Source organism: Erythrolamprus reginae, chromosome 2 (genome assembly GCF_031021105.1).
Source record: "Erythrolamprus reginae isolate rEryReg1 chromosome 2, rEryReg1.hap1, whole genome shotgun sequence".
NCBI classification, from domain to species: domain Eukaryota; kingdom Metazoa; phylum Chordata; class Lepidosauria; order Squamata; family Dipsadidae; genus Erythrolamprus; species Erythrolamprus reginae.
In genome coordinates, this window is record NC_091951.1 from 232957727 (window position 1) to 232985676 (window position 27950).

A 27950-nucleotide genomic window follows, 5' to 3' on the forward strand; every position below is an offset into this window, starting at 1 on the left:
ATGTCCAAATTCACATTTTTCCTCAAAGCCAGCAATCTACATGACGCCGATGATGAGAGGAAGAAAGCCATATTCCTCGCCTATTACGGCACAGAAGTTTACAGCTTGGCCTCTACCCTCGTTGACCCAGACACTCTGGAAACCATTGCCTGGTCAGCCCTACAAGCAAAACTCGCCGCGCATTACCAGCCGACAACTCCTGTCTGTGTATACCGCCACCAATTTGCACAAATGCGGCAAGCAGATGGAGAATCTACCAACGACTTCATTACTCGCCTGCGCGCACTCCTTCCAAAATGCAAATACAAGGATCCGGAAGAACAGTTGATTGACCGCCTTATTTTCGGACTCACTAATATCACGCTACAGAAGAAATACTTAGTAGATGAGGCTGCCTCCCTCCAAGACATTCTCAAGGCAGCAAAAGCCTCCGAGGTATCTGAAACATCTGATGCCGAGATTAAACGCGCAACCCCAACCGTTCATCACATCCCCGATGAATCCACTTGGCTCGCCTGCCCTCCAGATGAGAAACACTCGGAATCCACTACTCCAGACGACACCTGCCTCCAAATCCGAAGAGCTCCCGACCACGACGCCAGAGAGACACCCCGTTCAGACAGATGCGCCGGCTGCAATGGAAATCACCCACGTTTTCGCTGCCACTTCAAGGATGCCTATTGTTGCCGTTGCCAGCGCCGCGGCCACATCGCTGAAGTCTGCCGCGCCGCCAGCCCAACTCCAGCAAACCCACAAAACCAGCGACCCTACTTTCCACCAAGGAATCGACGACCGCCGTTTTCACGCAACGTTTCCCGCCCGGCTGACAACTCTAACTCTTCGAACCAACGAGGTAACTGCCATTCTTCTGTAAACTTCAATTTCCCCACTGCGGAAAACAAACTATTTGTTTCTCTTTTCCTCAACGGCCGCCCCTGCGAAATGGAATTGGACACTGGCTCCAGACATTCCATAATGCCTTGGGAAAAACTTAAATTATATTTACCTCATGTAAAAGCGACTGACTTAGAACCGTGGGAACCGGGCTTGAGTGATTTTCAGGGACATAAGATTCCAGTAGTAGGATGTTTAAATGTGCCTATTGCGTTTAAGAAATTTCAAGGGTTTTTACCGCTCATAGTGGTTGACGGTCCTAAACACACACTATTGGGACTTAGATGGTTGCAACCCCTAGGCATTGAAATCTCAGGGGTTAACAATGTTTGTGACTCTTTTGACCCAACTGATTTAGTGAAAGAGTTTTCCGAAGTTTTTTCTAGTACACTGGGTAAATATACAGGCAGCCCCATTTCATTTAATCTGGACCCAAACATTTCTCCCATCCGTCTAAAGCCCCGCAGAATTCCCATCCCGCTTTTGCCTAAACTGGATGAACAATTAGATAAATTAATAGCTCAGGGCATCTTGATTCCCACTGATCATGCTAAATGGGAAACTCCAATCGTAACCCCTGTTAAACCGGATGGATCTATTAGAATTTGCGCAGATTATAAAGCAACAATAAATAAAGCCTTACAGCATAATGCCTACCCAATCCCAGTTGTGCAACAGCTCCTGCACACATTAGGAAATGGGTCCATTTTCGCGAAATTGGACCTGGCCCAGGCATATCAGCAGCTCCCCGTTGATCAAGACACATCTGAAGCCCAGACCATTGTAACGCACAGAGGTGCCTTTAAATGCACCCGACTCCAGTTTGGAGTCTCCACCGCCCCCGGCATTTTTCAGGGTCTCATGGAACGAATTTTAAATAATATTCCGGGGGTCGTCCCATATTTTGACGACGTATTAATATCGGCCACATCCAAATCAGAATTGTGGGAGAGAATTAGGCGCGTTTTAACTAAATTTAAAGAAACAGGACTCCATTTAAAAGCGGACAAATGTTCCTGGGCAGTTCCCAAAGTAGAATTTTTAGGCTTCACCATAGACAAATTCGGAATTCACCCCACAAACGACAAAGTTGATGCTATAAGAAATGCTCCCACTCCTTCAAACAAGACAGATTTACAAGCATTCCTGGGACTCCTTAACTTTTATTCCGTCTTTCTTAAACAGAAAGCGACGGTGGCAGAACCGCTCCATAACCTTCTAAAGAAAGACTCTGCCTGGACGTGGGGACCAAAAGAACAAGCCGCTTTTACCGCAGTAAAAAATTTACTTTCATCCAACAGTGTTTTAGTACAATATAATGTAACCCTGCCCTTATCCCTGACTTGCGATGCCTCTCCGTTCGGCATAGGAGCTGTCCTCAGCCATACCTTCCCAGACGGCACGGAAGCCCCAATAGCCTATTACTCTAAAACTCTCTCTTCAGCTGAAAGAAATTATTCCCAACTCGACAAAGAGGCGTTAGCCCTTGTAGTTGGAGTTAAACGATTTCATTATTATTTATGTGGCCGCTCCTTCACCCTCATTACAGACCATAAACCTCTTTTAGGTATTTTGGCGGGAAACAAACAAACTCCCGCCTTTCTTTCCCCTCGCATGATTAGATGGGCTATTTTCCTAGCCGCTTACAATTATACTTTAATCCACAGGGGGGGGAGGATATTGGAAATGCCGATGCATTAAGCAGGTGCCCCCAAACAGAATTGGTCAGTGATCCTGCCCCTGCGTCAAGTATTTTATTAATAGAAACTAGTAAACAACAGTTATTAACAGCAATAGACATAGCCAATCAGACACAAGTAGACCCAATTTTAAAAAATATTAAACAATGGATATTAAAAGGTTGGCCAAATGAACAGTATTCAAACCAATATCAACCCTTTAAGAACAGACAGCTTGAATTAAATGTGTTAAAAGATTGTATATTATGGGGAGACAGGGTTGTTATTCCCAAATCCTTACAAAAACAAGCATTGCAGTTATTGCATATAGGTCACCCAGGAATAGTCAAAATGAAAACTATTGCTAGAAGTCATTTATGGTGGCCTGGGTTGGATAAGGACATAGATGCATGGGTTGGTGGTTGTGCACCCTGCCAGAGAACAAGACCCAACCCACCAAAAGCCACACCATCTGAGTGGCCAACACCAAGAGGGCCCTGGTCTAGAATACATATTGACTTTGCGGGACCAATCAGGGGCCAATCCTTTCTACTAGTTGTGGATGCATACTCCAAATGGTTGGAAGTTGAACTCATGGCATCTAAAACTACTAGTGCAACCATAAAAGCACTAAGGAAAATGTTTGCCACACATGGCATCCCAGATATTGTGGTTTCTGACAACGGGCCTCAGCTAACAGCCCGTCAAATGGAACTATTTTTTTCGGACCAGGGCATAAAACATGTGCTCACCCCTCCTCACTTTCCCCAAGCGAATGGACAAGCAGAACGAATGGTTAGAACCACAAAAGAAGCATTAAACAAAGCACCATTAGGAGATTGGCAACAACAAATCGACGAATTTCTAACCATTCAGCACATAACACCATCAGCGTCCACAAACAAAAGCCCGGCGGAACTTTTAATGGGCCGGAATCTCCGCTCCAAACTAGACAGAATTCACCCTAATTACCAAAACGACCAAAAAGAAATTAAACTACAAAATGAGAGACAGTTTAATATCGGGGATTTAATTTACGCCAAAGACTATGATTCAAATGATAAGTGGAAAGAAGGAACTGTATTAGAGAAAACCGGGTTTAAAACATATATTATACTATTAACTGATGGGAGTAGTTGGCATCGGCACATCGATCAACTACGCAAAATAATTAAATCTAACTCAGACATTTTGCCTACTATAGAAAAACCAATACAGGACTTACCAGAACCACTTCGAGACTCCAGCGAAGGCTGCCTGATGCCCCTGGCGGCCGGCGGAGATCAAAATGCATCAACGCAACCAGGCCCGTCAGAGACTAGCCTTAGCGGAGCAACGGAGCCGGCCGTCCAGGCAAGCAGCTCCCAGCAAAATGAACTGCGCAGGTCCCAGAGAACTGTAAAGCCACCAATCCGCTTGCAGGACTACGTGACATGGATTAACACGTAATCATGATCTCATCTAAAGAGGGAGGGGTGTTGTGTTTGTTTAAAAATATTCACAGAAATTCGGTGATTGGTTAAGACGCGGCTATTCGGAAAATAGCCGCGAAAGTTAAATTGTTGTCAGTTGAAAAAGCCCGCCGTTTTTAAGCGTATAAATAGGGCAACGGACTAGCCGTTGCATTCATTCGGATGACTACCGTTCCACTGCTTGTATTTTACCTCGTTATGAATAAACCAGTTCTGATTTAAGCTACCGGAGTCCTGACTTTTCACTTCCTCTCTCATCTCTCTTTCTTTCTTCCTCACTCTCACTCTCTTCCTTCCTCTCTCATCTCTCTTTCTTTCTTCCTCTCTCTTTTCCTTCCTCTCTCATCTCTCTCTCTCTTTCTTCCTCACTCTTCCTTCCTCTCTCATCTCTTTCTTTCTTCCTCTCTCACTCTTTTCTTTCCTCTCTCATCTCTCTTTTTCTTTCTTACTCTCTCTTACTCTCTCTCACTCTTTCCCTCTCTTGTTCTCTCTCTCTTGCTATCTCTCTTTCTCTCCCCCTCTTTCTCTCTCTCTCTTATTCTTACTTTCTCTCTATCTTACTCTGTCTGTTGCTCTCACTCTCTCTCGTTCTCTCTCCGTTTTTCTCACATCAGAGGCAGGTGAAGGTGATTTTCAATGTCGGGCACGTGCGCTCCCAATCCCCTGCCAGCCCGCCCGGAACATTTAAAATAAGAAAAACCTTCGCCAGCTCTAAGTTCTCATGCTCGAGGAGGGGGTTCGACTATAGGACCGCCAATGTATTTTTCTATATTCTGGTTGCTTCTCTGCTTCCTGGCTGCGGAGGAAATCAAGCACCCTTTCTTGCTTCCAGCCGCTCCTCCGACCCGTCCTCAACTCACCCACCAGCTGCTGCTGCGACTCTCGGAAGCGCCCAGAAGATACTCGGTGATCCTCCCGTTCTCTCCCCTTTCTAGGAATGCAGTACTTGATGGTTTTAACCCCTTAAAGGTTAAAAAAAAATAAGGACACTCGGCGCGGCGAGGCGAAGCGACGTTAAGGGGATGACTCAAGCCCCCGCCCCCAGGACACTTGGCGAGGTGAAGTGGCGTTAAGGGGATGGCTCGAGCCCCCCCACACGCACTTAGCCATGGTGCACTTAGCTGCGTCTTTCAGTTTTTGAACCTTGCCCAGGAGCCAATCGCCAAATGTAGGCTTTTGCAAAAAGTAGGTGATTGGCTCCTGGGCAGGGTTTAAAAAAATGTGCGCTGACAGCTGCAGCTAAGCGCGCTATGGCGCATAACTCAGCTTACAGGGATCTATGGGCTTGTGCACTCATTCACGCTTTTTGTCACTCCACTCTCCCACTCTGGGTGACAACAGGCAAAGAAGCCTTCCACTCAAAATGTGATGCCTTTGCTTTTGTTGTTGTTTTGTTTTGTTCTCCTTGCATGGCATCGGCTGCTGGGAAATCTCCTGTGAATCCGCCGTAGAGACTCTCCTCAGCCCAGTAAGTGAGGGAATCTGCTGACAGGCTGGATAACACAGTCTGAAGCCATTGTTTTTGTTTTTTGGAGGGTTTTTTTGGCACGGCTGCAAGCCCCAGAGCCTGTAAGATGGTGGACAAGAGCAGGAAATTTAAAATCTGGTGACTGTAGCAAGCTCTTGTAATCACCTTGTAGAGCAGAAAAACAAATACCAGCTAGAAGATAGTATAAAATGATCGGGCAAGCCCTTTGTGATCAGCATGGCTGGATTACTGTCCTGAGCTGACTTTGAGAAATACAGTATGTGACAAGCGGTCCGGTTACAGAGGTAAAATATTGCAGCCAAGTTAAAAATACAGTAAATTTTGATGAGATAACAGCAGAAGAAACTCTTGTAGTGTTAAATTTTCTTTTCTACCTATTAATCAGCAGTCAGATAGGAATTCCACGACCTCCCTCATGACGGACTGAGTGACAAACTGGAGATATTACATCGTAGGCGGATATGTATATCAGTCCTCAATGTGATTGGACAAGGAAAACCCTACCTGAAGTCTGACTCCAATTATCATGGAGAATTGTATGGCGCCCCTCTCCAAAGACTCGGAGCAGATCACAACATGCAATATACAGAGTACAAATCCAATATTAAAAACAGTATTTAAACCCCTTATAATAAAACAACAACCATGCAACCCACATAAACCATACATAAATCATAATAGCTGAGGGGAAAGGCAAGGAGGGTGGGGGCAGTCCTGATCTCCGGGGGGAGTTGATTCCAGAGGACTGGGGCCGCCACAGAGAAGGCTCTTCCCCTGGGTCCTGCCAGACGGCATTGCTTAGTCGATGGGACCCGGAGAACGCCAACTCTGTGGGGAAAAATTGGCCGCTGCGATTCGTGCAGCAGAAGGCGGTCCCAGAGGTAGTCTGCTCTGGTGCCATGTAAGGCTTTATAGATCATAACCAACACTTTGAATTGTGACCGGAAACTGGTCGGCAGTTAGTGCAAGCGGTGGTGTATTGATGAAACATGGGCATACCTAGAGAAGTCCACGACTGCTCTCGCGGCCGCATTCTGCACGATCTGAAGTTTCCGAACACTTTTCAAAGATAGCCCCATGTAGAGAGCATTGCAGTAGTCGAACCTTAAGGTGATGAGGGCATGGGTGATTGTGAGCAATGACTCCCTGTCCAAATAGGGCCGCAACTGGTGCACCAGGCGAACCTGGGCAAACGCCCTCCTCGCCACAGCTGAAAGATGGTTCTCTAATGTGAGCTGTGGATCAGGGAGGACACCCAAGTTGCGAACCATCAATGAGAGGGTCAATAATCCCCCCCCCCAGGGTAATGGACAGACTGATGGAATTGTCCTTGGGAGGCAAAACCCACAGCCACTCCATCTTGTCAGGGTTGGTCCTTTTTTCAGTGCCATTGTAACTTTCAACAGTCACTAAATGAACTCTAAATTAACCCTAATGACTACTTGTCCTAGGTCTACCCAATCCAATTTCCAATATTTTGAATTCTCCCATTGCAGGAAGGGAAAAAATATAATTATATAAAACAATTAATATTTTAGAACTAAAAATGCAAACTTGGATTTAAAAGAAAGTAAGAAATAGTTGGGTTTCCATGAAGCATGTGGTTTAATATTTCATTGTTTCTGACTTTGTACAAGTTGTGAAACTGGTTATTTTGAACTGGATGTCTGTTTTTGTTTTTATTTTGTTCCTAGGGTATATTTGGAAATTTAAAATAGAATATATTTGCTACTATCAAACCCATTCCTAAAGAAAGAAGAAATGTCTATATTTATTAGGGCAGTGAATGCTTCAAAATTTATTTGGAAGATATTTCAGTACAGCATTTCTCTAATGTGAAGTCACATTATCGGTAAGAGTGGTCCTTGTAAGTTGTTGCAGTCCTAAATAGAGGCATCACATGGATTCCAGAATGCTGCAAACAGTGACAAATGTAAGGCAATGGCCGAGCATCCAAATGTCGTCATGTAACCATAGAGGTAGGGGTATGCAGCCACCATAACTCATAAAATAAGTGGAGGGAGAGAGTTGGACTAAAAGTCACTTCTGCCATAGGATGCCATGATTCCCTCTGTGCTTTGTGCCACAATGATGGTGCTTCTCTGTTGTTCATGAACAGACAACTACCCACAGAAAACATAGAGGCCAAATGTCACCAAAAGAGTCAGCCACCAGCCACCCTTAGACCCAGGTGAGCTGCCCTCCTTGTGTAGGCATAGATAATGACCATTGTTTACCTGGATGTTGACAGTTGCCCTGAAAAGCCACTACCCGGAGCTTAGCTGCCCATTCTCACTGGGTGAAGTCTCTAGACTGCTACCTTTCACGATGGCAGTGAGAAAGTGGTTTAGGGTAAGTGTGGCTATCTCAAATGCGAAGAAACTGGCAGTAGGGGAGAAAGTTCATGCTTCCCAACTCTTCTGCCATGTCTTTTTTTCTTCACAGAGAATTTGGAAAAGATTGCAGATATTTTTTTGCTGTGCAAGCGAAGAAGAAGACCTTCCCAGGACTCCTCGTTCTTCTGCTCCCAGGTACCACCTCCCCCTTCTCCTTAAACCCTGGGCATGGTGGGACACCACCAATATAGGGCAGCCAAAATTTTTACTGGCTTATTTTGTGGGTGGGGCTTGATGGTCATGTGACTGGTAGGAGTGGCTTGCTGGCCATGTGACCAGGTGGGAGTGGATTGATTATCATGTGACTTGGGACTGGCTTAAAGCTCATGCTACCGGATGGGAGTGCCTTACCTACCATAGTGGCTTGCCAGCCATGTGATGAGATGTCATGTGACCGGATGGGAATGGTTTGAAGGTCATCTGACGGGGTGGGCGTGGCAAGTCATGTGATTGATTACCAAGTGGGGTCCCCAGAGGCAAATCAAACCTAGGTAGTCCAGAGGAGCACTCAGAACAATAAAAAATTAATTTTTTATTAACTTTTTAACCGCATCATCACGGGGGGGCCACACCCCACAGGGGGGCAATTTGATTTTTAATGGGAGTGATTGGAACCTTGTCTAAACCAAGTTAATGGCCTTTTAGGCTTCCTTTGGCTGAGGAGTTCTCTTTTGAATAGACTACCACCTTTCACGATGGCAGAAAGAAAGTGGTGCAGGGTAAGTGTGGCTATCTCAAATGCGAAGAATCTGGCAGTAGGGGAGAATTTCATGCTTCCCAAGTCTTCTGCCATGTCTATTTTTCTTCATAGAGAATTTGGAAAAGAGTACAGGTTATTTTTTGCTGTACAAGCGAAGAAGAAGACCTTCTCAGGACTCCTCGCTCTTCTGCCCCCAGGTGACCACCTCCCCCTTCTCCTTAAACCCTGGGAATGGTGGGATTTTGTGGGAAAACACACGACAATGTTTATGTAACCTAAAAGCTTAGAGATAATTTCTACTTCAAGGGAAATGGGGGACTTCTCTGAAGAGTTGGAGTCACCAATTATCAAACAGGAACCGAGCCCTATATTGTCTTCAGACTTGCCTGGGCCATCCCACGAGGTTCCACAGATATATATAAAAAGGTAATGATTTTGTGCACTTACTACTTAAATAAGAATAACATAAGTACAGAAAACAATAAACAAGCCACTTACAAAAGGAAGATGAAAGTCCTGCTGGTCTCCACTGCTGGTCTTGAACAGTTGGCCACTCCAATGATCTGCGAGTTTAGAGCTCAGGGAGATGAGGGAATTACCATCTTGATCAAACCAGAGTCAGCACCTTTGAAACAATATGTACTTTCTATTTAATCACTTTTGAAAAGTCCCTGTAAAGAGTTTTTTAGTTGTTAGGAATCTTTGAATCAATATGTTTTACAGAACTCAAGGAGTTTCCTTCAATCCTTACCAAAGGAAGTTATTAAGGACAAAAATTAAGGAATAAATAGCAAAAGAGAAATTAAATTTTTTATTTTAAAAAGTTTCAAATGGCTATGGGTTCAGATAAATTTGAAATAACATTTTGGAGTTAATTATAAAGACCCATTCTTGTAGGAAAATATAATTTTGAATTATTTAAAAAATAAAAAAATAAAAAAGCCTAAAATTTGAGCATTAAAGGAAAATAGATGAAATATTACAATTATAAAAAATCACTCACACTCAAATTATAAATATAGAATGAAGCAAAATATTTTAACATTGCGCATACCAAAAATATTTTGAACAATGAACCTAGAAATTAACTTTAAGAGTTTCTTCCTCTACAGATACACTACTTTGTAAATTGTTGCTTTGTTGTAAATTGTAATCTTAAATGAAATTACCATTAAAAAAAATAGTTCTACGAATTACAAAGAGAACTAAGAGTTTATAAACATTGTAATAAAAAACTAGAAAAAATTGATTAATTAAAAGTGTTCAAATGGATTAGTAGCAATTGTTAAATATCTGATTGGCAAACAGATGGAAAAAAGTATATTTCCAAACACATCTAGTTTGCTGTTCTGCTCAATTTTACTGAGATCATACACAAACACACAAACATACAAATGTACATAATACAAAAGCTACTGAAGTAATAATTCTTAAAGAACATCTAAACAGCTATCAATTTTACAGAGTTTTTTTAAAAAAATATTTCCTCTGTCGCTCATGTCAGGGATAAAAGCTGTATTATCTCATTTCAAACATTCTATACCAGTGATGGTGAACATATGGCACAGGTGGCACACGAGCCCTTACCCTAGCTCAGCTCTAGCACACAGGCACACATCGGCCAGCTGATTTTTGCCTCATACAGAGGCTCTGGGAGGACATTTTTGGCTTCCGGAGGGCTTCGGAGGGGAATCGGGTAGGGCAAAATTGCCCTCCCCAGGCTCCGGGGAAGAATCTGGAACCTGGGGAGGGTGACAAACAGGCCTACCGGGCCCACAAGAAGTTGGGAAATGGGCCTCCAGAGAGCCTCCAGGGGGGCAGGGAAGGCAATTTCTGAACTCTCCAGGCATTGAATTATGGATGTGGACACTCACATAGGTGCAATAGCACTTTCGGCACCAAAGGGAAAAAAGGTTTGACATCACAGTTCTATATGATTTCTTCAAACGGAATGACAAAGAACCAGTTCCAGGCACCTCCAGAGGTGAGTTGGTAGGTGGCTGTGAAAAGCCTTCTGGGAATGCGGAACTCCAGGAGACCGCTACGTAGGGATGGGCAGGACCCAGAATGGGTGGAAACACTATTCCGGCAGCAGCAATTGAGCGCATAGTCTCGCTCCATTGCCGCCGGTCTTGCACGCTCCCCCCCTTGGAAAAAAATAAAGTATAATCCCCAAAAGGGATAAATCTGAAAGAGGTTCATAAGAATACAAACATTTAATTCTTTGTGTTTATAACTCTGTAGTATGAACAAAAATGAAATAGCAAAACCCAAAATAAGGATTAATTTTTAAAAAAATCTAAAGGACAGGGTTTTTTTTTAAAAAGGAAAAGATTGCCCTTTTTAATAAAGGACAGATATGGTCACTGTAAATTTATGACAAATTTCTCATTTAACAACATAAATTTTGGGTTCAATTGTGGTAAGTTGAGGCCTACCTGTAATTCTCAGAAATGGCAACAATTTCTGATTACTTTGAAAGAAAGTTATGCTGATAACTGTAGAATCAGGATTAAAACATTTGCTTTGTTGAGGGTGTAAGTCTTTTGTCGAAAATACCCGAGCTATTGACTTGTAAATAATAATAATCAAAATCTGAATAATTTGTACAAACACAGCTAGTTGGCAAAAGTGCAAGAATAAAGATCAGCCCAAAGCAAACAAATCACATTACAGTAAGCTAAATGTATGGAATCAAATACAGTAATACCTCATGATACGAACTTAATTGGTGCAAAGAGGATGTTTGTAAGACGAAAGGTTCGTAAGACGAAACATTGTTTCCCATAGGAAACAATGTAAAGTCAATTAATCCGTGCAACGAAACACCCCCCCCCCGGCAAAAAAACGGCTTTCGGCGACTGCTGGGAAGCCGCGCGGCTGTTTTAAAAAGTGACAGCCGGCCTGGGGGGCTTCCCAGCACCCCCCGAACCTGGGTTCGGCATTCGGGGGGGTACTGGGAAGCCCCCCAGGCCGGCTGTCACCTTTTAAAACAGCCGCGCGGCTTCCCAGCTGTCTCCTGAAGCCGAACGCCAAAGCCGAACTTCCGCGTTCGGCTTCGGGAGACAGCTGGGAAGCCGCGCGGCTGTTTTAAAAAGTGACAGCCGGGCTGGGGGGCTTCCCAGCAACCTCCCGAACCGAACCCGGGGTTCAGAAAAATTTTGCCTCTTCTTACGAACTTTTTTCGAGTTACGAACCGGCGTTCGGAGACTGCTGGGAAGCCGCGCGGCTGTTTTAAAAGGTGACAGCCGGGCGGCGGGGCTTCCCAGAAGCCTCCCGAACGCCGGTTCGTAACTCGAACAAAGTTCGTAAGAAGAGGCAAAATTTTTCTGAACCCCGGGTTCGGTTCGGAGGTTGCTGGGAAGCCCCCCAGCCCGGCTGTCACCTTTTAAAACAGCCGCGCGGCTTCCCAGCTGTCTCCTGAAGCCGAACGCGGAACCACTTTTCGTGGGAAGGTAATGGTGTGCCTCTGGTGTTTAGTCATGCCGGCCACATGACCACGGAGACATCTTTGAATAGTGCCTGGTCTTTGTTTGCAATATAGTTTCTGATCTTTATTAATTAAGAGAGGCGGGAGAGGGGAGAGAATCTTCTATTACTGATTAACAAAATTCTCCCCTTTCGTGTGTATCTTGCAATTTACGGTATCTCAAAATCCAAGAGGAACCAGAACTTTTCCGAGACTGAGTTCCCTACTTTCTACTCTCTGGGATTAAAGTTCCGGGGTGGGTGGGTGTGAAGAACAATACAGACCTATTACAAGACCATGGACAAAACAGATGAATTACTGTAGCTTAGTACAATAAAAAAAATTTAAAACGTTCCAGAGATTGTGATGTCTATTGCTTTCCGCAGAAGGCAAGTTTCCGGCACTGCGCATGAGTCGCCATCTTGTTTTTGGCTTTAAAAAAAATATATTTTGCAAATTTTGGGCCCCTGCGCTTTGCGCGCACACGCCCACATGGCGCAGGAGGAAGCGAATGGCAACAAGGTAAGTTAGAACCCACCCTTTACCTAAATGAGTGCATAGCATTGCAATCCCACCTTTATGTGATTACTTTCCTTTATCATTACACTGCAGCATAAAACAATATAGGCCTTTTGTAAATTCTAAGTAGCATAAAAACCAAATGCAACTAGAATCCAGTTGTTGAACATAACTGGGAATCTTTTAAGTAATCAAATCTTTTTTTCATCTTTACTGTTTACAGTTTCTTTTGCAAATATGTTTGCCTGTAGGAATCTTTACAGGCTACAACACAAATATCCTATTATGCAACAGACGGTGGACCAGGTAATCACTTGACCTTCCATAATATTAGATTGACGGCAGTGTATACATGGTTCTTTTAGGATACTGTTTTATTATATTATTGATTTTAATCTGATTGTTCTATTTCCCTATTTTACTATTGTTGTATTTATCTTACGTGTTAGCAGCTCTGACTCCGTTTTGCAATAAGTAAGTAAATAAGTAAGTAAATAAATATAAATATCATAAATATAAATATCATATCTATCTGTGTAGATTCATGTAACCAACATGTGACATTTTACATTTCATTGAATTTCAAACTCCCAACGTCCTTAGGACAGGGAATGTGAAGGATGCAGGGCACTGTAATTCAGCAAGACTTAGAAGACCACAAATTCTCTTTCTCTCTCTACCGTAGTCAGTACAAGAGATAAGTGATCAACTTCATGAGAATGGATTTCAGACATAGCTTTTATCAGCAGGTGCTGAACCAACCAGGTCATGCTGAAATGCCAACCAGCCTTTTCTTCCTGTGGGTGGAAAAAAAAGACATTTTATTTTCTCCTTTAAATATTTCACCTTCCAAATTTTTGGACTAGTAGGATTCCTCCAGCAAACATTTTAAAATGCTTTTTTGCCTTTTTTATAAAAAATGTAAAACAGCCCCTTATGTTTAGTAGGGTCTATGTGAGGGTAAAACGTTTGGGCTTGGCATGTCAACATTTTGGAAAACAGTTAACGTTTTTATTTTATTTATTCACATTTCTGAATTGCCTATCTCCCTCAGAGGGGGACTCTTACGTGTGTGTGTCACACAAAAACACATGAAAAAGAATTTTTTACATATTTTGAAAAGTATCAAACAATTGTGCGATTCCTCAGAATCTGCCATGTCATTTACCTTCAGGTGGTGTTTTTTCTGTTCACAGGTCTCTGAGGCAGCTCCAGATCACACGAGGCCTCACATTCTTTTTTTGTGTAGGTTCTGTGGCTTCTGAAAACTATCTGATACTTGCCTGATTTTTAGAGCCTCCAGAGGTTGTGCAAAAGCGTGGCCCCCTCGCACAACCTCCAGAGGCTGCATGGCAACGCACACATACCCCCATTCTCATGCAGCTCCCAAGATGTCAGATAATTGCATGAGAACAGCATGTGCTTTTGAGAATAGTTGTTAGGTGTTGGTAAACACTGGTGTGTTACCCAAAACATGCCATATTTGACATGCGCTCCCTAGGTTCAGCAGCATCATTACTCCTATTAGCAGGGTAATTGAGTTCCAGATTTATAAACCATTTGACTGGCTTTGCGGGTATTTTCATAAATAAAAGTTTTTTCTTGGGAATCTTTGTTTCATTTCTTACCCTGACCCATTGCTCAGTATTCCTAGAACATGCTAATCAATTTGGTTTGTGCACAGATAGTCCTCTACTTAACAACCATTCATTTAGTGCCCATTCCAAGTTAATAATGGCACTGAAAAAAGTAGCTTAAGAGGTTTTCACAATTAATGACCATTACAATGCCGCTGGCGACTTACCGCCGGCGAGGGTTGCGGCGTGGGCCGGGGAAGGAGGCCGCCATGTTGGGGCGGAGCCTGCGGCCCCCACGTCATCACCGGGGGCCGCAGCGTGGCGTTTGGGTGCGTTGGTCACCCACTTGACCGGGCAGGAGGGAGGCAGCCCTATAAAAGGGGCTGCCTCGTGGCGCAGTGCCTCCTGCCCGCCGGCATCTCTTGCCCCCGATCTCGCCGCAGGACGGACCGGCGAGGGGGGACCAGCGAGCCTTTTCTCCCCGACGGGAGGAATGAGGAAGCAGAGGACGGTGCCCTTGCGAAGCCCCTGGGATCGATGGCGATCGCCGGGGGAAGCTCGGGTTTGCGGGGGGTGGGGGACGGCGGCATCCAGCGCCCAGGAACATGCTGTTCGCCGGGCGCCCATCAGGATGGCAACGTCGCCTCTCCTTCTTCGTTGCCGGCAGCGCGCAGGACGGCGCCGGCGGGAACTTGGGGGATTCGCCGTTTTTTTGGCCTGCCAGGTTTGCTTGCTTGGGAAGGGGGGAGGGGGTCAGATGGCTGCCGTGGGCCGGCGCCCCCCCCCAAACTTTGTGTAGATGGCGGCAGGGCGCGCGTGGGCTGCGACAGCTTGCCGGATGGGTTTTTTTGTTTTCGAGGGCCTCTGTGCCACCCGGGCAGGTGAGCCAGGGCTCTCGCGGCCCTGCGGGCTAAGCGCCTGGAGCGTTTCAGTGTGGGGAGGCCGGGGCGATCGCTAGGGAGTGGGCAACAGCAGCAGAGAGGCCGTTCGCCCTTCCTCCACGTGGCTGGACTTTGCGCGGCGCCGGGGGGGGGTGTTTCTTGCCTCCCGCCGGCCCCTCCCCCATTAGCTCTAGATAGGCTGACACTGATTGGGGCCCCGTTTCCCCTGGTGGAGGAGAGGTTTACATGGTTGTTGCCTCTTGCCAGCATACATTAGTATACAGCGTTTGCGGTGAGGCGCCCCGAGTCTTCGGAGAGGGGCGGCATACGAATTTAATAAATTATTATTATTATCATTGTTATCATTATTATTATTATTATTATTATTATTACGTATAAATCTGTTTTTAAGGGTAGTGATCGGTAAGGCGAATAGTTCCAGCTTTGGGCAGAAGTTGTTTGGTTCGCTGAAGCCCACAGGATTAGTTTGGTAGAGACACAGCAGCCTGGATTGAGGGCGGGGTATTTATTAATTGGTTATAAAATTATAATTGGATTGTCCCCCCCTCCCCCTCATTTCGGGACAAAGGAGTAATTTATCGATTATAATGCCAATATTGAGCTATTTATTCCCGATTAATTTTGCATATATATAATATGGCACCCAGTTATTGGATAAGATGCATTTCATTCTTGACTGATTTATTGAACAATGAATTATAAAAACAAATAATTAAAGTACTAATTATTATTAATCCACTAGAATCAGGAGGAACTTACACTGGAGATATGGATTAATACAGTGGTTAATGGATCTAATTCCTCCCCTTTTAGGAAGCTTCAGCTGATGAAGTGGTTGGATTAATTGAACCACTGGGTTCAGTTTTATTTAATATACTATTAATTTATTTTATTAGTTTAATACTAACGGTGGGTTTAGGGTATACCGAATGAGAGAAACAAGGCTCCTGCCTGCAAGCTGATGGTCTGGTATAGGCCAAAGGTTGGGTTTCTTGACTTGCTGGATGCATAAAAAGTCAATCAACGTTACAATGATATATATATTGTCGGTAGAGGGGGGTGACATGGAAAATTAATGAATTGTTATTATGATTATTATTACTATTATTATAAAAGATATATTTTATTTTAATTTTATGGGATTTATGAGCTAGACACCAGTAATTTGGCTGGACAGCAGCATTACTATGCCCTCATTGCAAGGAGGGGGATTGCCCATATGGCAGTTCCCACCTTTCCCCAGTTTAGGGCAAAGCCTGGAACACACACATACACACCCTGGCAGTAAGCAGCCTGGGCACAGTCGCTCCCTGTAAAGGCTTACGTCTCTAGCAGAGTGGAGTGTATCTGTGAGCACTGTCCGATTGGGTGCCTTGTGTGTTATCGTTGTCATTGTCATTTATTATTTTATGGTTTTATTGAAAGAGTGGTTGATCCTTGGGACGAACGTACAGCAGACAGGGGCAGTGGATCTGCAGTGGCTGAATTTGAACGTGCCTGGGATAAACATATCCATTGCAGGATAATGTACGGGAAGTAGTGTGGGGCAGACTGGATGGACCTTGGGGTCTTTTTTACTGCCATCAATCTTCTATGTTTCTATCATTGGCCAATTCGGCCGGGGCACGTGGTCCATACGAGGTACTTGTTGGCCTTATTACATAGAGAGGTAGTAAAATTGGCGATGGCCATTTAGGCAATGGGGGCCAATATTTCGGGATTCCCTGAACCTGTTGTATGCTATGGCAGTTCCATTCAGGACAAGAACCATAAGGAGAACCAGGTATTGGTAAGGGAGACATTACACCAGGGAAGCATTTTCTTCCCTTATGCGATGTTTTAAGGGTAAAGCATTAATACTGCCCTCGACACTGGGGGGTAGATCTCCACCACTATAGGCATGACGGTTGGTGGCTCCTCCCTACTAATGTTCTGAATTTGGCCACATTTCCAAATGTCAATTTGTACTGAGGGCCATAACAGTACGGGTGCAGTTGGTAGCAGGCCTTTTTCTGTACCAACTAAACCGGGAGATACTATTAATGTCATGACTACAGCCTGCAGACCCCCGGGTCATTACCATGCTGAAGTTTGGAAGTCTCCTACTCTCTGGTTAATCCACTCAGGAGTAAGCAATGAGGAACCGGTTTGTGGGGGCAATAGCCTGGCTCTGTGTGAAAAGTCCTGTGGCCAACATGTTGTGACCCGCCATGGGTCTAGGGAAAAGGGCGGCATGACAATGGCATAAATGAATAAATAAATGAATTAGTCAGTTTATCGCAGCCCCTTTAGTTGTTCAGAGAAATGGTGTAGTCATTTCCTGGAATGGGGGGCTTGCACGAACGCTAGGTTTTGCGGTCATCTGAATCAAATTCACGCTTGAGTTGATTTTACCTTAAGATGAGTTATTAAGCATTATACTAATTGTTTCAGGGACGGGTAGTTTATAAATGGTTATTATTGTAAGCTATATCGACGTTGGTGTCAGGATGTTACCATTAAGATTATGGTTATATTGATCTAAGTCATGTTGGTCAAGCTAATTCATGCGCTAATGGTAAAGAAGGCATTTGCATGGGCCTTTGCTTATCTGCATAAATTTCTCACAACTATTCTACTCCCTGGGCGAGCGAGCAGGGCCACGGAGCATATTGGCTCATCTCCCAGGCATCTTAAGGCTGGAGGAGGAGTATTGTGACTTCCTGAGAGGAATACAGGAGCATGGGTCTGCGACTGAGGCACAGCTGGTCCAGTGGCGGGGAAGCGAGACAGCAACAGGAGGCCCAGTCTGTTACCAGGGAGTATGGGCGCATGGGTAGGTGGTCGGCAGCCACATGGCATAGGCTGGGGCGCAGGGTATCCAGAATGGTGGGCGGCGCCATCGCTCAAGCAAAGGAGTGCAGTTGGGACCACGCAGTTACAGGCCATCGGATAGGGGCAACTGGGGGGGCTTAGCTCTCCTAACAAAAGACCCCGGGGGCTAACTATTTGAGGACAGGGGGAATGATCTAGGGATGGTCCAAGGAAAGGCCGCAGATGGGGGAGAAATCAGTACGCCTCTATACCTTACCCAGTCTCAGGGGCAGCGGGCATTGGATGGGACCCAGATTCTCACCCAACGAGGCGAGGCCGTTTCATACGACAGCCAAAAAATAGCCTTTGGGACATGTTAGGTATGCAAGGTGCTGTCATGGTCGCATAGTAGTGGATCATGTATGGTTCCCTGGGCCAGCAAACCGATGTTAATTTGGGGGCTGCGGCAGCCGCGTTGGTTGCGCTCGGAGTCCCCAGTAGCGCAGATGGTTGATTGATCACCGGCCGGGCGCATCACACAGGACATAGGCCTGGGTGTGATGGACTGAGTCCCGGTAAGCGAGGAAGCCAGGGAATGGTGCCCTTTGTAGCATATGACGGGCCTCCACTGAGCAAATGACAGCTAGGGGCCGTTACCGGAGGATTAACAGGATATCGGTGGTATTCCCTCAGCAATACTGATTGCGGTTTCCAACAAGTTCTCAGAAAAGTAACGAATCCGGTGGCGGATCGAAGTCAGTGGGTTTTCATGGCGTAGATTCGAGCACCTGCGTACAAGCGTTTTTGGGAGCGGGTGGCTAACTCTGTCTTGTTATTCTTATCGTTTCTCTAGGTCCTGGCCCTGCTCCACTTTATTACGTGCAAAGTGCGAAGGAGCTGCCCTTCTGTTGCCTACAGTAGTGAACTGCGGCCACAACGTGGCATGGCGGCTGGATGTACAGCTGCAACATTATCTTCAGGAGTGTGGAGGTTGCTGAGTCACTGGGGCTTCAGTGGAAGGGATTGAGCTCGGAGGTCTCCGTTTGAGACGGGCCTCTTCCGTTGGGAAAGTGGGGAGCGGTGAGGGGCTGGACCCAGATTGTTTTGTGTGGCACACTGATGGCAACCACCTGTTGCTGGTGAAGTGGGAAAGGTGGCCTGACACACGCGTGTTGTGGTACCATATTTTACCACGGAGGTGCTGGAGGCATGCCAAGAACCCAGGGCGGTGGAGGATTCCAGGTAGAGAGTCGGCAGAGTAGCGAAGGAATGGGTACTCCAGACGTGGGGTGGAGTGATAGATCACCCCAACATCAGAGCATCCCAGTTAGCTTTATTCAGAGGGGAGGGGGTACATTTGACAGACGAGGGGAATGACAAATTCATAGTGGACCTGCAGAGGTGCCTGCACATTCATGTGCAGGGGGGGGGGGGAGCAGGGGGAATAAATTTATAATTTCACCCCCTGCTGTGGCCGATAGGGGGCGGAAATGGGCGTAAGCAGCAACTGTGTGATCTCCTTTAGGGGCACCTCTACTGAGGTGAGGGGCGATCTCCTTCTCGGATTACAGGGCTCGACCGGCTTGGGTTCGGGGAGGGGGTCGCTCCTGTGGCTCGCTGCCTGGGGCGTATCAGAGACCAGTGGCGAGCCATCCCACACGCCGTGGGGGCGTGGCATTGGGCAGGGGGCAGGTGTAATTTTACCTGACCCTGCACCCAGGCAAGGAGCTTTCGCCCTAGAGTTGCTCAGTTGAGTTTGTTGGAAAGTTATCTCCGCCCCCATTTGATTTATGCACCTTTGCAGGTCATGTGGTTTAATTGGTTAAATAGTTAATGTGAGTTTGGTTTAATAAAAGTGACCCTATTTATACCCACACCTTTGTGTCCGACTGTTACTCCGCCTGCGCCGCAACATCCCCATGGTTGCATGATCAAAATTTGGGTGCTTGGCAATTGGCATGTATAGATGACAGTTGCACTGTCTGTGTCTTGTGTGATCACAATTTCGAATCTTACCAGCTGACATATGACAATGTCATTGTCAGTTTCACTTAACAACTACATAATTTGCTCAACTTTTATGGCAAAAGATGTAAAATGGGATAAAACTCGCTTAACTGCCTTGCTTAGATAATGGAAATTTGGGCTCAATTGTGGTTGTAGGTTGAGGACTATCTGTATATTTGTTGTTGTTGTTGTTGTTTTTTAAACGTAATTGCTGCACTAAAAGCAAACTGAAGAAATAAAATTCAAACTGGATGCAAAAATGACACATACCCTGTTTTCCCCAAAATAAGACATCCCCTGATAATCGGGCTTTTGAGCGATTGGCAATAAGGCCAAACGCTTATTTCAGGGTTCAAAACAATATAAGACAGGGTCTTACTTTGGGGGAACACAGTAACCCAAATTTAGAGAGGAAGATACAGTATATATGCGCTGGTGCTTAATTCTGTCAATTTTCTTCATTCTTCTCTTTTTGGATTTTCACTGCCAGATCATGACAAATGCCATTGAATCTATTTATACCAAATTAACTGAAGTAAAGGACATTATGGATACCATGTTAGATATAAGCATCGAAGCTGTGCTGTGGACACCATTATGGATATCGACATGGCACAGAGGATGGCCAGTAGTGTTGACAAAATTATCTTCAAATCGGATGACGTATTAGAGCACTTTCTGCCAATCACGGATGAGGAATTTTGTAAGACTATGCGGTTCCCTCTCTTGATTATCCACATTTTTAATAAGTTTGACCTGTAAATTTATTTACTTCTTTTATTTCTACAGCTATCTATCTCTGCCAAGTGACTCTGGATGGCATATAATTCTAAAACCGTAAAACCGTTAATTTTTTAATCCAAAAGTAAATGTATACAATAGCTGAGATAGTTAACTAACAGCATTTCTTCTTTCATTCATTCAGTTTTAAAAACTTCTTCATTTGAGTAAAGTTTAAAACATCTGAAAGTCATTAGCTAGAAAAAGTAGACCAAGAATGCATATGCTGGGCTAGTAAAGATATACAATATTGAAAATATGTCAGAAGTAAGCATTGGGAGGTATTATTATTATTATTATTATTATTATTATTATTATTATTATTATTATTATTATTATTTATTAGACTTGTATGCCGCCCTTTTCCAAGGACTTAGGTATGCTAAACAGATTAGATTAGTTATTTTTAAAAACCACGGAATCTAATATTTTATAGCTCATTTTTCTTAAAATTGAGTGCTGTTAATTCTGAAAATCTCTTGCCTAGAGAGCTCTTGCTGGTCAGTGAGTGATGTGAAATCTGAAAGACCCAACTGATATGATGAGCCAGTATTTTATGGCTTATTCAACAAACCATATTCGATCATCCATGACTTAACCTAAGCCCATTTCTTCCAAATCCCTCTATCGATCATCTTTCCAGCTGATCCTCCTTGGTACAGCTGATTTTAAGACCTATGCAAAGGTTAGGTTGAAGACTTCAGTGGAAAGAGTATCTGTTATTTCTCCTCTGTTATGGAGACTATTGAAAACTTATTGTCACCTAACCTAAATGAAAGGCATGGGCATTTCTAACCCCCAATCTAAAAAGTTCAAGGCCATAACAAGTCATCACTATCACTCATCGGCCATTCAATTTTGGGGTAAGGTCACCAAAAATGAAATGCTTTACTTTTTAAAAAATTGGGTCACATTTTAGCAAACAAAAGTACACGCTTATCAGGCTTATGAAATGAATGCTCTGACTTTACGAAAAACATTCTAAAGCAGTGTTTCTTAATCTGAGCAATTTTTACGATTGTGGACTCTATTTCCCAGAATTCCCTAGCCAGCATCCCACAGAATTCTGGGAGTTAGAGACCATACATCTTAAAAGTTCTGAGGTTGAGCAACACTGTCCTAAAGTGTGGCAGATGATTGATAGGGAGCCTGGTACAGATCAGTTTATTTATTGATCAAATGTATATACCTACCCATCTCCACCAAAAGGGTTGTATTTTACCATCTTGCCTGCTTTCACAAAATCTAACTGAACAGTTTCACAAAGCCTATGGATCTTATTTTTAACACGGCATGAAGGTTAAGTTCACTACACTAAAATGTAATAATAGTGTAGTGCTGGGGAAGGGAGGGCAGTGAAAAGGAGTCTGGGCCAACGCTGATCTCTTTTTGTGGTTCCTCACCAAATTGTAGCACACGTGCTAAAATAATCCCCTCACTTCCTCAATTAAATATTATTAACAATGAGGGAGAGGAATTGAAATCTTTTTTTTTTTAGTTATTCGAAGTATAGCTCAGATTTCCCCAAAGCTTAATCAAGGGGGATTTATTTGAGGACTAAAGTGACTACTAGCTAAAATTTCTCGAAAACCTAGTTGTGAGGAATGTTATTTGTGAAATGAACGGACTGATAATATTAGCTCAGGGATTGTGAATGGGGATCTCTTTTGATCTAATTGTTGTTTGTTTAGTTGCCATTGCATTTTCGGACCGCTCTGGAGCAGCCTCTCCTGAAAATCAGGAAGTAGAGCCAAGTTACTACAGGCGCCTCAGTTCCTTGTCGATGAAGCTCTGTAGTCGAGCCTACCAGCATTCTCGGATAAAGATCAAACTGGGTGCAGAGCAGGCATTGCTCCAGCTTGAACAGCTCTTTTACTTGGTAAGAAACTCAGTCATTCTGTGCTATGTTTGGGAAATAAAAGGAAAGGGTGAATAGTCAGACCTTGGGCGAGAAACAGCATCCTTGTTGGACCATGTAAGTTGCTGAATGGTCTCTTTAGCAAATAGCCCAAGCAGCTGAAATCAGGGACATTGATTCAGCCATGGAATGGAGGCAGACTGTTTTCTATAAAGCACTGATGGCGAACCTTGTTTCCCTCATGTGCCAATAGAGCATGTGTGCGCGTTATCGTGCATCTGCGAGTGCCCACACCCATAACTCAATGCCTGGGGAGGGCGAAACGCCTTCCCCCACCCCCTGGAGGCTGGAAATGGCCTGTTTCTCAACTTCTGGTGGGCCCAGTAGGCTCATGTTTCACCTTCCCCAGGCTCTAAAGGCTTCTCTGGAGCCAGGGGAGGGTAAAAAATGCCCCCCCTCACCCCCCTAGAGGCTCTCCAGAAGCCAGAAATGCCCTCCCAGAGCCTCTATGCTACCCAAAAATCATCTGGCCGGCACACACATACACATTGAAGCTGAGCTGGGGAAAAGGCTCGCGTGCCAGCAGATACTGTTCTGCATGCCACCTACAGCACCCGTGCCATAAATTCACCACCACTGCTATAGAGTCATTTGTAGGTTCTCAGAGATGTTATTGAAGAAGCTGACGTTTAATATACTGTACGTAGCAAAACTCTTAAAAGATATTTGATTTAAAATATATTAAAACATAAATTGGGCTGATGATGAATGATGGTTACAATGACCTAACTGTAATAGCCACTACTCATTTGGCTGAATCACTTTGGGCCATACCCACACTGAGCCCAATCCTCCTCACAGGGTGATGGTTGTAGGGAAATTAGAAGAAAGTATTGGGTATGTTCACTGCCTTGAGTTACTTATGAAAAGGACAAAGGCAGGATATAAATATTCCTGTGTCTAAATCTTGTTCTACCATTAGTATCCAGTAAAAGGTTAATGAGCAGCTGGATTGAGTTATGTAGATTTGGATTTGGTCTAAAAACAAGGGCTTTGCACAATGTATATGTTAACCAGGTAGTCTGCCTGCAGTGCTGTTTTTAGGGACTGTGCATTGTGTCTTCCACTTGGATTCTTGCTTAACAGTCTATCTACAGCAATCTTTCTTAGCATTGAAGATGTTAAGAAATTTAACTTCCAGATAGGATGGCCTTTGCTAAGAATTGTAGAAATTGAAATCCAGAGAATCAAATCAAAGTTTCCAAGGTTGAGAAACACAGACCTACATTATCCATTAATGAGATTCAGAATTGGGGAGAAAACATCAACATTTTCTTGTATTATAGCAAATCTGCTCATCTTTTGTGCATAGGTTCTTCCTGCTTGACTTCATGTGGATTCAACCTTTTCATTAATAAAAAAAATTGTGCTATCTTCGCCAATTTGATGCTTTCCAGATGTGCTGGATTGTAATTATACAGTATAATCTCCATTTGGCATGGCCATTTTGTCATGCAACAATGTAGAGCAGTGCCTTGTATGCTCTGATCTTAAGTGAGTGCATAATACTCACCTGGAAGGATTAATGGCAAATTCAGGCTGGTGACTTTTTGATTAGAAAGCAGTGTTGTTCAATATTGCTTGTTAATATAACTCCAGAATAATTGCTTGCTTGGAACACTTCACACAACCTTAGCACATTTTAATGTTCTGATTTCTATTCGAGGAATAGGCAGGAGCATTGGTAGAAACTTTTGAAGCACTCTTCCAAAAATATTTTTCCAGCTTTTCTACTCTGGCCGTGTCTTGGAGAGGATGAGAGATGTGGTGTAAGATACTTGCAAGATACCAAGTTGAGACTGCATTAGGGCAGTTCACTACTGTAAAGAAAAAATCAATTCTAAGGGACTGAAGTAAATCTCTGATCCCAGGACAGATGACAATTTCCCAAATTACATTTGTAATCCATGTATCTCTGGAATATGAGTGGACATATGCCAATTTTTTTGGGGGGGGGTCATTTATGGGGCTTGAGGAATGGAATATCCAAAGCTGAAAGAGATTTAAGTATTTTCTCTCACTGGAGGAATTTTAAAAGGTGAGGTGGATGCTTTAAACATCTGCAAAGCTTGAAGTTCCAATTTGTTCCTTTAATCCTCTGTCCAATAGTAACCTCCCCCCCCCCCCCCACGCACACACAAATACAGTATTCACTACAACTACTTTGGTCATGTTAGAAGATCACTAGCAATGCCCTCTGAGGTTCCCAGGCCAAAATGAGCCTTGTTTATTAATGCTAATGTGAAAGGCTACAGCAATTATATAATGAAGAAAAAATGCCCAGCTGATTGTGCACTGGTTCTTTTTTATTTTGTCTGTTGGGGGAAAATATTTTCTTTTTTTTTAAAGAAAACTATTACATTTCAATAAGAGATCATATATAAAGAAAGAAAAAGTATTACAGAAGCATAGAATGACTAGGAAAGGATGGTTCAGAAAAAAGTCAAAATAATGCAGAAAAACAAGAAAAAATGGAGTAATTTCGGACTTTCAGTGCTGTTGTAACTTTGAACAGTCACAAAATGAATAGTTATAGGTCAAGGGCTACCTATACTTCCTGAATAAACGTGATGGAAGTTCCTTAAGAGATTTTTCTGAATAATTGAAGATAGCAATAGCTATTAGTACCCTCAGAATTTTGCCCCGCAAAAAACTAGGTCCTCATTTTACTAGCTTCACAAGCAGCCGTCAGAAATAGCCTGCAGTTCTAGATTCTAACCACTGCACCGCTGTGGCTCTTATGATAAGAGTAGGGAATGTATAGCTCTGGCCTTTGAGCCAAAACTGTAGTTATGATGCCAAACGCAAAACACTAGGCTTGAGTGCAGGATTTTTTTCTTTTTCTCTTCCTGTTTTTTTTTTTTTGCTTTTTTGTAGCTAAAATATACCAAGGAGGAATTGGACTACAAAGTTCACAGAGGTCACGAAAAAATGTACCAAATGTGGAAGGAATGGTACAAAGGAGAACCTAAGCAGGATCAGAGCGATGGAGCAAATCAGACAGAGGTATCTCAGCATGAGAATGATTCATCTTTTGAAGATACTAAAAAAAATAGGGAATGGCCATTGCTCAGTGAAGATTCTGCCTTGACCATGGTTTGTGGCTAGGCATACTGGGTAAACCTAGACAATTATGATTTATTTGGTAATTAGTATTCATTATTAAATAGATTAAATCAGGGATGGCGAACCTATGGCACATGTGGTGGCATGCGAAGCCATTTCTGACGGCACGTGAGGCATTGCCCTCTGTCAGCTCGGGCCCACTGGTCCGCTGATATTTATACTTTATACTTTATCAGATTTGTCTGCCACCCCCTCCGAAGACTCGAGGCGGCTCACAGCATAACAGTAGTACAATACATTACCAATCCAATAATAAAAATTAAATCAATTTAAGCAAGTATTAATAACATAATAAAAGCCCTAACTATGCAATCACACAAATGCAACCTACTCTATCATACAGTAAGGCCAAAAACATAATTAAAAAGAGGGGGAAAGGTGGTAATTATCCCAACACCTGGCGACAAAAGTGGGTCTTCAACATTTTATGGAAGGCGAGGAGAGTGAGGGCTGGTCGAATCTCTAGAGGGAGTTGATTCCAGAGGGTCGGGGCCACCACAGAGAAGGCTCTTCCCCTGGGTCCTGCCAGCCGACATTGTTTGGTCAATGGGACCTGGAGAAGGCCACCACTGTGGGACCTAATTGGCCGCTGGGATTCGTGCCTTCTTTATGGCCGTTTTTGCTCTCCCCAGAGTTCAGGAAAGCCTCCTGAAGCCATTTTGCTCCAGCAAAAACTGGAACAAAGCCTCCTGGCCTGTTTTTTTGCCATCTCCAGGCTTCAGGAGGCTTTTCTGAACCCTGGGCAAGGGCAAAAAAAGTCCCTAAAAGCCTATTGGAAGTCCGGAGGCTTCAGTGAGGCCTGTCCGCATGTGTGGAAGGGCAACACAGGGGGGGTTGTGTGCATGCGGGTGTGTTGGGGAGAGCATTGCGTTACAGGTGTGGGTACACACACGCGCCCTATCACCCGCAAGCGCATCCTTTTGGCACCCGGATCAAAAAAGTTTCGCCAACACTGGACTAAATCTTTATCCCCAACGCAAATTGGATCTTGCAACATTATTAAACAAACTATATATTTATGCAAAAATTATTCCCAGAACCAGAAGAGAGTTGGTGTGTTTCTCAGGATGTATGAAAAGGCTGAGATGAAGAGCTGGGTCAAAGATCCTTTATAGAACATACACAACATACAGAAAATTGTTTGAGGAAGAAAAGAGGGAGGAGATTTGAATTCTGCCACCTGGCATGTACTGCATGGCTGAAATCAAGGGAACGGCAATCAACAATGGTGTCTCCATGCATAAACAAGAATATTCAGTTGCCCTATGTCCGTCTGTCAATCTCTCTCCCCACCCCCTCCCTCCCTTCAGATAATCCCATAGATCAGGGGTAGGCAAAGTTGGCTCTTCTGTGACATGTAGACTTCAACTCCCAGAATGCCTGAGCTAGCATGATTGGCTCAGGAATTCTGGGAGTTGAAGTCCATAAGTCATAGAAGAGCCAACTTTGCCTACCCCTGCCATAGATGAACACCTATGATGTTAAATTAACAGATCTTTTTGTTCATTTGTTTCATAACAGATGGAATCCCATTCTCTAGCCACATCCTACACTGTTGCACAGAAGATGCAGGAGGTCTGCCGGAATGTCTTAACCAACCTGCAGAGCCTTCCTGAACATCTTCAACAAAAAGTCCAACAGGCTCAGTGTGATTTAACAGAGCTACAAGCTGTCCTCTCTACTGCCACATCCTTCCAGGATCTTCCCAGTGGCTTCATGAAAGAGACCACAGAGAAAATTAACAAGGCCAGGAAGGCTCTGTTTGAAGTCATGGAATATATAGCTAAATACACTTGTCAGCCATGGGTAGAGGGACCCTATTGTCCTGCTGAATATTCAGCAGAGGAATCCATAAAATGCAATAACGTATATTAGTTCTTTACTCTTAATAATTTATGAAACAAATAACATATATCAATTCTTCCTATTAATAATATTGAGAACTGGGGTCTTCCGATGCATTCCTTGGACAAGACTTAGGTGGCTGGGCTCTTAGAAAATGAGAGAAATTAGTAAATGGATTGACCTTTTAAAAGTAATTATTAGCCACTTCCATATTATGCATGATTCTTTTAATATTATATAGTTGTAAGTGTACTTTATGTTGACTACTAGCCAAATACTCAACTGTATAACTTAAGAATTTTAATTACTATAAAGATCTAAGTTTTTAATAAGTGAGAGGCAATTGTACATTTGTTTACACAAATAAAATTGCAATTAAACAGC

The 27950-nt window shown here is 43.8% G+C and overlaps 1 protein-coding gene across 1 annotated transcript; it reads left to right on the forward strand.

Moving 5' to 3' along the window:
- Nucleotides 1-27950, forward strand: LOC139159528 (uncharacterized). Its single transcript, XM_070736839.1, is given in 8 exon segments — nt 1-853; nt 8742-8864; nt 12842-12924; nt 20388-20475; nt 20478-20600; nt 22369-22556; nt 25473-25601; nt 27243-27950. Coding segments are annotated over 8 exon segments (1941 nt in total). The 3' UTR covers nt 27597-27950.